Here is a 12,750-nt window from a genome sequence, read left to right on the forward strand (position 1 = left end):
ATTTTGGGCAAAGCCATTCAACAAGTCTCTAGGAAGTTCCAAACTTTCCCACATTTTCCTTCTTCTTCTGAGCCCTTGAAATTGTTCCAGCCCTCTGCCTATTACCCAGTTCGAAAGTCACTTCCACATTTTTGGGTATCTTTCCAGCAATGCCCCACTCTACTAATACCAAGTTACTGTATTAGTCCATTTTCATGCTGCTGATAAAGACATACCCGAGACTGGGAAGAAAAAGAGATTTAATTGGACTTACAGTTCCACATGACTGGGGAGACCTTAGAATCATGGTGGGAGGTGAAAGGCACTTCTTACACTTCTTACATGGCAGTGGCAAGAGAAATTGAGGAAGAAGCAAAAGCGGACACTCCTGATGAAACCATCAGATCTCATGAGACTTATTTACTATCACGAGAATAGCACTGGAAAGACTGGCCCCCATGATTGAATTACCTCACCCTGGCTTCCTCCCACAGCACGTGGGAATTCTGGGAGATACAGTTCAATTTGAGACTTGGGTGGAGACACAGCCAAACCATATCAGTCCCCAGGCAGTAGCAGCCTTAGAACAGGGTATTAGAAGAATGGCCTTGGAGATGAGAGATGAGGGGTATGTATAGATTCATACCCTAAACAGAGGGTAAAGCCCTACACAGTTTTTTATTGGAGAGGAGATAAGAGGGAAGGGAGTCTAGGAGGATTCCCGGCCTTTTGATCTGAATGACTGAAAAATAGAATTACCATTAATGAAACTTGAAAGTCTAAGACAGGAACAGATTTAGAAGGAGACAGCAAGAGTTCAGTTGGAACACCTAGGAAGTGATCCCAGGAAAGATTGGTAGTGGGGTGGGAAAATGAGAGAACCAGGGCAGCAGGGTTTCTTGATTAAGCCAGTTAGTGCTGTGGCTAACCTCGTGCTTAGTCCTGCTGGGGAACTCTGGCGGCCAGGGTAAAATGTACACTTCAGTGCCATCCCACCCAAATTGATGATTGTTGTCTTCCCTGGTTCATTAGTTGAGGGTGCAGCTGGGGATAGAGATGGGGACTGGGCTTGCTTTCCGGGCTCTAGGAGGAAAACAGCTCAGGGAAAGGGCTGCAGGATCTCATTGTTGCAAGTTGGGTGAGTGTGCATTGCATTGGTGACACCCTGAGGATGTGGGAAGGTCTTCCAAAGCATTTGCTCAAATTGGGCACAAGACCTGGTCCTTTGTACTTCAATATATTATTTCCATATAGGATGGATGCCTGAGACTCAGGGAGGGCCATACAGCTCATAAACTGTGGAGTCAGATTAGAACTCGTATCTGTTCAACTCTAAAGCTTGTGTTTTTACTCCCAACACTATTGGTAAGGTCATGAGGTCTTAGGTTTTCAGCCAAACACTCTTTAAAACATTATACAGAACCCGAACACATCTAAGAAGAGAAAAAAATCCTCTAAAACATAAAAATAGAATCTAATTTTAAAGCAAAATGATCCCCAGGGTTCTTCGTGAATTTTTATCAGACCCCAGAAATTTCAGAACTCAAACTAGAATATGAGAATGACTATGTAAATAAACAAAAACTGTAGGAACCTACTACATATAACAATAGTCAGAAAAATTCAGACACAGTGTAACGCACTGAATTCTAGGGAAGATGAGATGGAAATCTACATCATGAACTGTCGGTAAGAGGTCAGACTTGCCTTCATTGCCGCATCTTGATGACAATAAAATTTAGGAAAATTCTTTGAAGACTGTAGGTTTTGGAAATTATTAATCTGTGAAATGAATAGTAAACTCATGGAATCAATGTTTGATAATATAGCCATTATCAAGAATGTACATGTTGATAGTAGTTCTATATTGGGTTAATAATGAAAATTAAAATGCTGTCTGGAGCATATTTGAACTCTCTAAAACCTGACATCTTTCTGAAAGACAAATGATAGCAATGCCACTCAATTCTGGGGCCAAATGGAACATTTGCCTCTGCTTATGACTGAGGCTTGTCATTCTATTTCTTACTTCTAATCTTTGATATCTTTTCTTCAGCTCTAACCCAAATCAGGGATTATTACTAAATTGTTTCTTTGATTCTGCAATGTCAGTTACCCTTTGCATTCTAAAAATATTCCTTCTTCTTGATCTTTCTGCTTTTCTCCTGATGTCCCTGAAACTGGATCTTTGATGAGATGAACTTCCAGTAATCCTTTGTTATCTCAAATTGGTGGAGACAGCTGTGTTCTGGTTGATAGAGAGATTATTATATATATATCATGTTTAAATCAGGAAATACTCAAAGAATTTTGATACAATAAGATGTACTTTATACACTAAATCCTATGGGGAACAAAATTAGTTATTAGATAAGTTAGAAATGAGGGAAATAAATAATCCTTATTGTAAACTTCGAGTATAACTTATATGCTGGGCATGCTACATAATTCATGTCTTGCAAAATTATATCCCATAATTTTATCCTTATATTGATTCTGCACAGTAGGTTGAAGGGCTGCAGTGTATAGTTGGAATCTGAACCCAGGTGTGGGATAATTAAAAACCTGTAACCTATCATGACCCTTTTAAAAACTTTACAATTTTGCCTGTCTCAGGATCATCTTAGTTAATATGAACTGTGTTACAGTAGCAAAAATTAGAAATGTCTGCTTATGTCAAAAAGCAGATATTCGTGCTAATAGATAACATGAATAAATGTATAAAATGAGTATATAGTTTCTATTTCAACAAATTCCATTATTATGCAGTCAACTTTTTGCTCCTCTGTGGACAAAATATTCCCTCTCTAGAAATTGGTCTCCAGCTGGTCATCATGAAAGATTATTTACTCTTTCAAGCCACTAATCCACCCCTGGCTTGCTGTAGCAGTAAACTACAAAATGCTATCTTACTGGCTTGAACTACTAGGAACTTGTTTCAGTATCCTTCATCCAGAAAGCAGTCCTTTGAAAAATGTCAATAATGATTTGATCACTCACTTGTAAGATCGATGAAGGACAAATGTTGTATAATATGAGACTTTATGTCCGTACGTGAAAACAATAATTGTGTATTTTGCAGTCTTCACAGTCTAACACCTAGTTCATCTGGCATCCTAACATTTCTTGTCTTTTTAAAATATTTGTTTAACATTTCTACTATTGTATAATTATATTAGCCACTTTTGGGTAGCCCTTCCCTATAATTTCTATATTTGAAAGTGACTAACATAAGTTAGTCTCTTGATTCTCACGGTATGGCAGAGATGGCAAGTTATCTCCAAATATCCAGTCTTTCCACTTTCCTTAATAAAAGAAGCCCTATATCTTCACTGACTTTCCAGCCAGCTACAGAACTCATTCCCCATCTTCCTTTAAGCTAGACTTAGTCATATGACTGAGTTCTGGCCAATGAAATCTGTGAAGATATATGTGGAAGTGTTGTGTGTTATTTCTGGGAAGTCTTTTCAACAGAGATGTACCACTTCTCCTTTCTACTGTCTTAAATATGGGTTAAATGACTGGAGTCCCAGCAGCCATCTTGGACCATGAATGGACCCTGAAAATGGAGACCTTTGAATAGCAACACAATGATAGAGAAAGAGCTTGGATTCTTGATATCCTGTAACCCTATCCCAACCATAGACTACCAATCTCTCCGACTTAGCTTCCATTGTTTAGGTCCTTTGTAACTGCAACCAAACCTACTCAGAATCATACACAGATTATATAAATCATTGTTATTTTTACCTTAAAAACTAAATTTTCTAACCAAATATTTCCTCTTTTGGTAGTAACCAAGAAGATGAAATGGCAAAAGCACTTCTTACCTTTGGCCCTTTGGTAGTCATAGTAGATGCAGTGAGCTGGCAAGATTATCTGGGAGGCATTATACAGCATCACTGCTCTAGTGGAGAAGCAAATCATGCAGTTCTCATAACTGGGTTTGATAAAACAGGTAAGTGCTGATAAGATTCAGTTGATTGCTTTCCAGCTTGGATGCTGACCGCAACATGATCACCATCCTGTACAACGTTGAAATTTGGTTCTGCTATGGCTAAGTCCTCATAAGACCTTCACAACTTCTCAACAATCTTTTAGGTGTAAATGTGCTGAGCCCAGCTTGGTCGTGGAGACCCTAACCCAGTGGCACTAGAGGAATTAAAGACACACACACAAAATACAGAGTGTGGAGTGGGAAATCAGGGGTGTCAGAGCCTTCAAAGCTGAGAGCCCTGAACAGAGCTTTACCCACATATTTATTGACTGCAAGCCAATGATAAGCATTGTTTCTGTAGATTATAGGTTAACTAAAAGTATTCCTTATGGGAAATAAAGGCATGGGCTGAAATAAAGGGATGGGTCTGGCTAGTTATCTGCAGCAGGAGCATGTCCTCAAGGAACAGATTGCTCATGCTATTATTGTGGTTTAAGAATGCCTTTAAGCAGTTTCCTGCCCTGGGTTCGGCCAGGTTTTCCTTGCCCTCATTCCGGTAAACCCACAACCTTCCAGCGTGGGTGTCATGGCCATCACAAACATGTCACAGTGCTGCAGAGATTTTGTTTATGGCCAGTTTAGGGGCCAGTTTATCGCCAGATTTGGGGGACCTGTTCCCAATATAAATGTCTTGTCAGATTCCACCTGTCAACTTTTGGGTGGATATCTTGTTAAAATGATGATAATTTTTATCAATATAAAACTATCTGGAATATTTAGAATAATTGTTGGGAAAAGGTAAGTGCATATTATTTTATCATATGTATGTATCAGTTCTTTGTTTCTTTTTCTCATTCATTGGAAATTGGTGTTTGTTTTCATTTTATGCAGTCCCTGTATAAAGGGAAGTGAATTCAAGCATATATTTCTACTGACTGGAGTGTGTCCCGAAGTACTGCTCAGGTTTACTTAGTTAAAATAAAGTAGTTTAAGTTACATTACATTTTTAATCTTCTTCTCAGAGCTACTATCCTTATCAAGAATCCAACTTAAAATAAAGAAACTTAAACATTCATAACGAAGTTGAGTTTTCAGAATTTGTTACCATTTATGTTTCATTGTAGGAAGCACTCCATATTGGATTGTGCGGAATTCTTGGGGAAGTTCATGGGGAGTAGATGGTTACGCCCATGTCAAAATGGGAAGTAATGTTTGTGGTAAGTCATAAATTTGTGTTTAGAACCTCGAGATAAATATTAAGGAGATTATTTGAATATTTTAGAGTTACAATATACTCAAATCACTTTAGCAGTAATAGTTTTTGTCCTTTAACCAAATGATGAACAAAAAAAGTATTTTACAAGAGGAACTGTTAAACATATTAGTATTTGAAAAAGGAAGAGGGACCTTAGTAAAAAATATATGTTACATGTATATCTTAAAACATAAGATAAAGTAATAATTTACCAAGGTTAATTACTTTAAAAACGAGATAAACACAAAGCTTAGGAGAGTGGACTCCTGCAGAAATGTCTTCTTGTTCCAAATTTATATTTCATAACTATAACGTTTTCTTAATTTGTGTATTGTAATATCTGCTCAATGACTATCAAAAGTTTTTCTGTGTTTTCAAATATATTGAAACTGAGCATTAGCATTGTTTGTGACTTCATATGCCCCTTGCCATCTACAAAATTCTAGCAAAACACCCACTAGAATTGAGAGGCTTAGGCAAATACCAAACATGCTTTTTTATTGAATGACAACTTTTTTTTCTTTTTGAGATGGAGTCTCACTCTGTCTCCCAGGCTGGAATGCAGTGGTGCGATCTCGGCTCACTGCCACCTCCGCCTCCTGGGTTCACACCATTCTCCTGCCTCAGCCTCCTGATTACCTGGGACTACAGAGGCCCACCACCACGCCCGGCTAATTTTTTGTTTTTGTATTTTCAGTGGAGACAGGGTTTCACCATGTTAGCCAGGATGGTCTCGATCTCCTGACCTCGTGATCCGCCCTCCTCGGCCTCCCAAAGTGCTGGGATTACAGGCGTGAGCCACCATGCCCGGCCTGAATGACAACTTTTTAAATGGACCACCAACCAAACTAAAATAGCTGGTTAAGAATTTTAACTATGTTATAAAACTATATTCAAACCTATATTCTAAAACTTTTGGTTTAGAAATCAGCGTATTTTCTGAATCAAGCTAGACCCAAACTGAGTTACATATTAGAGCAATCATGTCATTTCTCATTATAATTTGTTCCAACATATATACAATTTTTTAAAAATGCAGAATTTTTCAGATTATGAGACTGATTAGTTCCAGAAAAATTTGAAAGTTTATGTTTAATGATTATTATCCAATCATTCCATAAGGCAGAATCCATGAGAGTTCATGAGTGATCTATTTTGTCACCCTGATGAGACAGTTTTAATAAGTTACTCATTGAAAAAAGTCAACATCACAGAAATATATTGGCCAGAGCACTAGCAACCCCATCAGGCCTCCACTTTTCAGCATTACTGGGAGCTTGTACATCTTTGGAACTTGCAGATAAATTACTGATGTTGGCCGGGCGCAGTGACTCACGCCCGTAATCCCAGCACTTTGGGAGGCCGAGGCGGGCGGATCACAAGGTCTGGAGTTCAAGACCAGCCTGACCAACATGATGAAATCCCGTCTCTACTAAAAATACAAAACTTAGCCAGGCATGGTGGTGCGCGCCTGTAATCCCAGCTACTTGGGAGGCTGAGGCAGGAGAATCGCTTGAACCTGGGAGACGGAGGTTGCAGTGAGCCAAGATCAGGTCTCTGCACTCCAGCTGGGCAACAGAACAAAACCCTGTCTCAGAAAAAAAAAAAAAAAAAAAAAAAAATTACTGATGCTAATCATTGAACTCTTGCTGGTAAACATATATTATGTCTGACTGCAGCAGTGGTGGATCTTGGATTTGGGCTGAGGGGTGACTGCTTTCAAACCTCTGACAGGAGTGTTAAAATAACATAATTCAAATATTGGTTATAATTGCCTCAGTTATAACTACATCCCTCACCACAGCCTTTCTCCATCCCTCAGCTACTAAGGGTGAGTGGAGATCATTTCTGCTCTTCACCTGCTTTCATAATATAAATCTTTAAGGGCATGCCTGGTTAGTGATCATACAAGGATTGAAATTCTTCCTGAAAGTGAATATGCCCTGAAAGTTACAATGATGTCATATTACTCTTATGAACAATGGTATAAGGCAGATAGTATTTCATAGCTGCAAGAGATTTCGAAGATATGGTAAGTTACAATAAAAACCAGTCTTCGGATAGGCTAGTTATTGCTTTTGCCATGATTTTGCAGTCTGTGTTCTTGTGTGTAAAGAAAGCATAGCACACTTGTGATTTATTAAAGTTTTACCCACATTCAAATTTTAGAATTTGAGTTATGAAATTGCATTTAAAATAATTTCTTAAGTTATTTTGCCTCTAAGAAATAATGTATTAGTTCAATACAGATTCCAGATGCATACATTTATTCAGTTAACAAGTAGTTTTTGTTGTCGATTTTTAAAATCTTTAAAATTATTTTAGTTTCTTAAAACGAAAATATTAGGCATACTTCTAATATGCCTAATCTCTTCTAATATCTGCCTTTGATGATACCATGTTTACATGGACAAGCTGTGATAAGTATTACATTATTTTCTTAGTAGGTACTAACTCTTTCTGAACCCAAATGAAAAATTGCTTTATTTTACAATTTCAAAAGCATCTAAAGAGGAAATAGACCAATGATTCCTTTTTTCCCCTTAGGTATTGCAGATTCTGTTTCTTCTATATTTGTGTGACATGTTGGGCAGATGAAGAGACAGCTACAAAATGAAGGTTTTCATAATGCAGTGTAACATAGTACTTCAAAGTGTTATTCAACTTCAAGTTTCAGCAACTAACTACAAAAGATTCTAAGACCCGGTAGTATTTAACCTAAGTTTCAGAATGTTACCTTCTTGTAGGGAGATGGACAACCAAAGTCAGTGGGACACACTCCAGCGCAGAAGGCTGCAAGGAAGCCGATGGAAGAGTTTCCTGCCCTGAGATGAAATTCAGATTAGGAAATATTTTAGGTCACTGCAACTGGGGGAGGCTGCTGTTTACTTTTGTTTGCTTGTTATTTATTTGATTGTTTATTATGAGATATTTCAGGTGGGATCAAAGAGGTCATAAGAATTTATTTTCTTTTGTGGGGTATAATTACTAGCTTTAGGTTACCCCTATACACAAGAACGGCCAACCTAAAATTTTGTGTTCCTTGTACAGTTCATCATATTAGCAGCCCTCTGAGATGGTATATTGGAAGGATTTGCAACACCAATTGCTTTACGCAAACAAATGGTGCTTACTCTTTGAACAGCAGAGTGACCACGTAGAAGGAAGGAAAAGGGTAAAATCCCTTCAGTTAAACTGAAATTAAATGAACAATAAGGCAACTACAGAAGTAACTTCTAGTAGCATTGTCTAAGAGACAACTTACTGTTTGATAATTTTCATTGTGAATAGGAATCCAATAGATCATATTTCTTACTTTGTTCTTTTTATACTGGAGAATAATATTTTGTTCTCTAGTATATCAAAATATCAAAATATCATCTCATATTCTCTCCCTCTCTTTCTCTTACTCTTTCTCAAGTTTTCCTGGTGGCTTTGCTTCCCTGACTAAAGAATTAAGTCTCATTTTTGCTTTCCATTTCTATTTTCTGGCCACTTAGTTGGCTCCCTTTGTCTCTATACTTTTACCAACATTAGGATCTCACCTCTTCCTTCCTCCCCTAATTCATAGGCACCACTCCTATCAAAGTCCCATCTCTTACCCCTGGGTATCAGTCAATCTGTGAGTTTTCCAGACTCTGTTTCCCAGTTTTCCCCTTAGCTTTCCCGGTCTCCCATCTGAACTGCTTCTTTGTGCACCTGTTTTCCTTTCCCTTGGCTCCCGGTCTTGATTCCTGTGATCACTCTTGCATCACTAATTGCACAAGTGATTTCAGGTGCAATTTGCATCTGTGCAGTGATCAATAATCCAGTGTGCCTAGAAGGGACACTGTGTGCTGTTCATGACCTGCAACCAGGAAACAAGCCATTTCTTGTTAGCAGTGTGAGAACCTTATAGCAAAAGAGTTGACCTTCTGGTTGAATATAAGTACAACCATATTAAATGAGTCAATACAAGAAAATTATTTCTGATACTATGTACGTACATATTTCTTCTCTAAACTTTGTCATTCTTTTCTAATGTATATGATCTAACAAAAATGAAACATGAAATGCAGCAGCAACCACTAAAAAAATTCAAGGACATCTAATTTTTTCTGTCACTTTTGCCCTTTGTTTATCCTTCCCTGTGATTAGATAAACAAAATAAAAAAACAAAATGCTGTATTTCTCTTCTTACACCAATCAGAACCAATCCCAAAAGAATGTTTGTTGACTCAGGTTTAGAGGTGTTCCAAAAAGACAGATATTGACATTTTAATTGATAAATATTTTTATTATTCAGGCATGCCAGAAAAGAACTATGTCCTGCTTGTCTAGTTTGTATTTGCTACTGACTTTCTATGTGATATAAATGCATTTCTAATACTCTTTCTCAAGTTCTAAAGGATTTTTAAATTTCAAAATGATTAATATGTTTCTGCTGTTGTGGATTTTGATGATATTTACAATAAAACAACCTACATTTGACTTTGGTTTAAAAAGAACCTCTTCTTAAGTGTATGGCTTACATTTCATCAACACAGTATTAACGTGTTTTATATTTACCGTGTTTTCTCAGCTCTAAATTAATATATCCAGCTTTTGGTTTTCTCCATAGGCACTTTAACCTCAGTGTTTCCAAAACTCCATTCATCATCCTCCCTAACTCCTCCCACCGCTCCCAACAAAAATCTCCTTTACCTCCTAGAGCGTCTATTTTGGTTAACAGAATCAACATTATGGAATCACCCAATCAATAAAATTAAGACAAATCCTAAACGTTTAAGCAGGTCATCTACACCTTGGTAACCCATCAATGAATTACCTACCTCCTGTGGCTACTGTCATTTCTTAGTTGCAATGTTCTTTAGTGTCATTTATCTCCATTTTTCAGTAGCCTACCCATTATACTCTATGTCCCTTAATCCAGACTCAGAGTCCGCTGATTCAGATCAATGTTCTCATAGTCCATCTACTTTGTTCCCCCTGCATTTACATTTCTCAAAGATATCAATTTTTCCGTTCACAACCATTCAAGGGTTCCCAGTGCCTATGATACCATGCGAGCTCTTTTAAGTGAGCTTTCATGAAGAAGCTCCTCTCTACCTTTTCAACCATGATTGCTGCTGTGCTGCATAGTTCAATCACTCTTATGCTGTGCTCCAGCCATAACAAACTGCTTAAGTCAAAGCAACAAAATCCTTATCTAATAATTAGAAGTCATAATGAAAGTCATCAACATGTTTCTGGATGTAGTTTCACAAAGATCTCAAAGTGGATACTAAATTAGCCAACCTTACAGTGATTTTCTAACCCATTTAAAAGTTATAAAGTGAGTCTTCAGCACTAGAAGCAAGTGTGACTGGGCAAGGGTGGGAACTTGCAGTCTAAATTATTTTGATTTTTATGTTAAGAATAACTGATATATCCTTTGATAAAACTCTTGCAACTTCTAGCTTAGTCACACCAAGAAATATAGATGTAAAGAATGAAATATAACCGTATAGTCTATGATATGATTTGGCTGTGTCTTAACCCAAATCTCACCTTGAATTGTAATAATCCCCACATGTCAAGGGCAGAGCCAGGTGCAGATAATTGAATCATGAGGGGGGTTTCCCCCTACTGTTCTCATGGTAGTGAATAAGTCTCATGAGATCTGATGGTTTTATAAATGGGAGTTTCCCTGCACAAGTTCTCTTGCCTGCCACCATGTAAAACATGCCTTTGCTTCTCCTCTGCTTTCCACCATGATTGTGAAGCCTCCCCAACCATGTGGAATTGTGAGTTCATTAAACCTCTTTCCTTTATGACTTACCCAGTCTCAGGTATGTCTTTATTAGCAGCATAACAATAGACTAATACAACAGGCTAAGAAGGGAGTTACAGATTGGCCAGGGTGATTGACCAGGACTATCAAGATGAAATCAGTCTACTACTCCACAATGGAGGTAAGGGAGAGTAGGCTTGGAGCACAGGAGATCCCTTGGAGTATCTCTTAGTATTGCCATGTCCTGTGATTAATGTCAGTGGGAAACTCCAACAGCCCAATCCTGGCAGGACTGCAAATGGTCCAGACACTTCAGGAATGAAGGTTTGCGTCACTCCACCAGGTAAGAAACCAGGACCTGCTGAAGTTCTTGCTGAAGGCAAAGAGAATAAGGAATGGGGGTAGTGGAATAAGGTAGTCATCAATAGCAGCTTCAGCCATGTGACAAGTTGCAGAAATGAGGACTGTAATTGTCATGAGTATTTCCTCCTTATTTTGTTGAGAACATGTTTGCACATATATACACTTGTACTAAGAAAATATATTCATTTTATTTCCTTTCTTTTTGCTTTATCATGTGATGTCAGATTTGTTTACTTCATATCAACATTTAAGTGTTGTTAACTTTATGTAATAGCATTTGGGTTGGGGATTGGTGCACTTCCAGTTGTACAAAGGATAGCTGTACTGTATTAGGTGTAATTATGACCTTATTATTGTCTTTATTTGAAGATTATGTATGATTTCAGGAGATGTGGATGGGTTCAAGCTGACAAAGTTGTGATGGTTAATATTGAGTGTCAACTTGATTGGATTAAAGGATGTAAAGTATTGTTACTGGATGTGTTTGTGAGGGTGTTGCCAAAGGAGATTAACATTTGAGTCAGTGGACTGTGAGTGGCAGACCCACCCTCAGCCTGGGTGGGCACCGTCTTATCAGCTGCCAGTGTGAAAGCAGGCATGGAAAGAACAGACCTGCTGAGTCTTCTGGCCTCCATCTTTCTCCCATGCTGGAGACTTCCTGCCCTGGAACATCAGACTCCAAGTTCTTCAGCTTTTGGACACTTGGACTTACACCAGTGATTTGCCAGGGGCTCTGGGGCCTTCAGCCGCAGACTGAAGGCTACATTATTGGCTTCCCTACTTTTGAGGTATTGGGACTTGGACTGGCTTCCTGCTTGCAGACCTATTGTGGGACTTCATCTTGTAATTGTGTAAGTCAATACTCCTTAATAAACTCCCCTTCATATATACATCTATCCTATTAGTTTTGTCCCTTTGGAGAATCCCGACTAATACAGTCTATTAAAATAATGATAAACGTTGACAAATAACATTTGCACCAATATTCTAAGGCACTTTGGTGACAGAACATCTATTAACATATTTTTTTCCTAAGAAATAGCAAAGCTTATAAAATAAGTACTTTTACCCCCAGATGGATAGGAAACTAGGCTTCAACTGATGATTGTACCAGATAGTTAATAAATGGCAGAGCCAGAATTTGCCCTCGAGCTTGTTGATTTCAAAGCTAGTGCCTTTTAGCCACCATGCCATTTGACTCTGTATTATATCAGCCTAGTCGCCATCAGATACTGTGTATACACACATACATGAGCACACAACAGTCATGGAGGCAAAAGCAATTATATACAATTCTGAGACAAACTAGATGATATGATCCTTATAAGAAAAAAACGCAATTGAAACCAAAGAATAGTTCAATTCCATCAAGAACTTACTGCTTGCTAGTGATAATGACTCTAGGTCAAGGTTGACATACATTTTAGATTTTTAAAATAATATTATGTATTTCCTCCCATAACA

At 38.0% G+C, this 12,750-nt stretch overlaps 1 protein-coding gene across 1 annotated transcript in view; it reads left to right on the forward strand.

The window, feature by feature from the left end:
• The window catches only part of CTSO (cathepsin O), a 29,942-nt gene extending 20,284 nt beyond the window's left edge, over positions 1-9,658 (forward strand). Inside the window, exons 6-8 of the mRNA XM_003899297.2 lie at positions 3,774-3,937; positions 5,041-5,133; positions 7,719-9,658. Of these exons, the coding sequence (XP_003899346.1) occupies positions 3,774-3,937; positions 5,041-5,133; positions 7,719-7,753 (292 nt within the window). The 3' untranslated portion in view covers positions 7,754-9,658. The remainder of the gene's footprint in view (positions 1-3,773; positions 3,938-5,040; positions 5,134-7,718) is intronic.
• Positions 9,659-12,750: the final 3,092 nt, after the last annotated feature.

The sequence above is a fragment of the Papio anubis genome, chromosome 3 (assembly GCF_008728515.1).
Source record: "Papio anubis isolate 15944 chromosome 3, Panubis1.0, whole genome shotgun sequence".
NCBI classification, from domain to species: domain Eukaryota; kingdom Metazoa; phylum Chordata; class Mammalia; order Primates; family Cercopithecidae; genus Papio; species Papio anubis.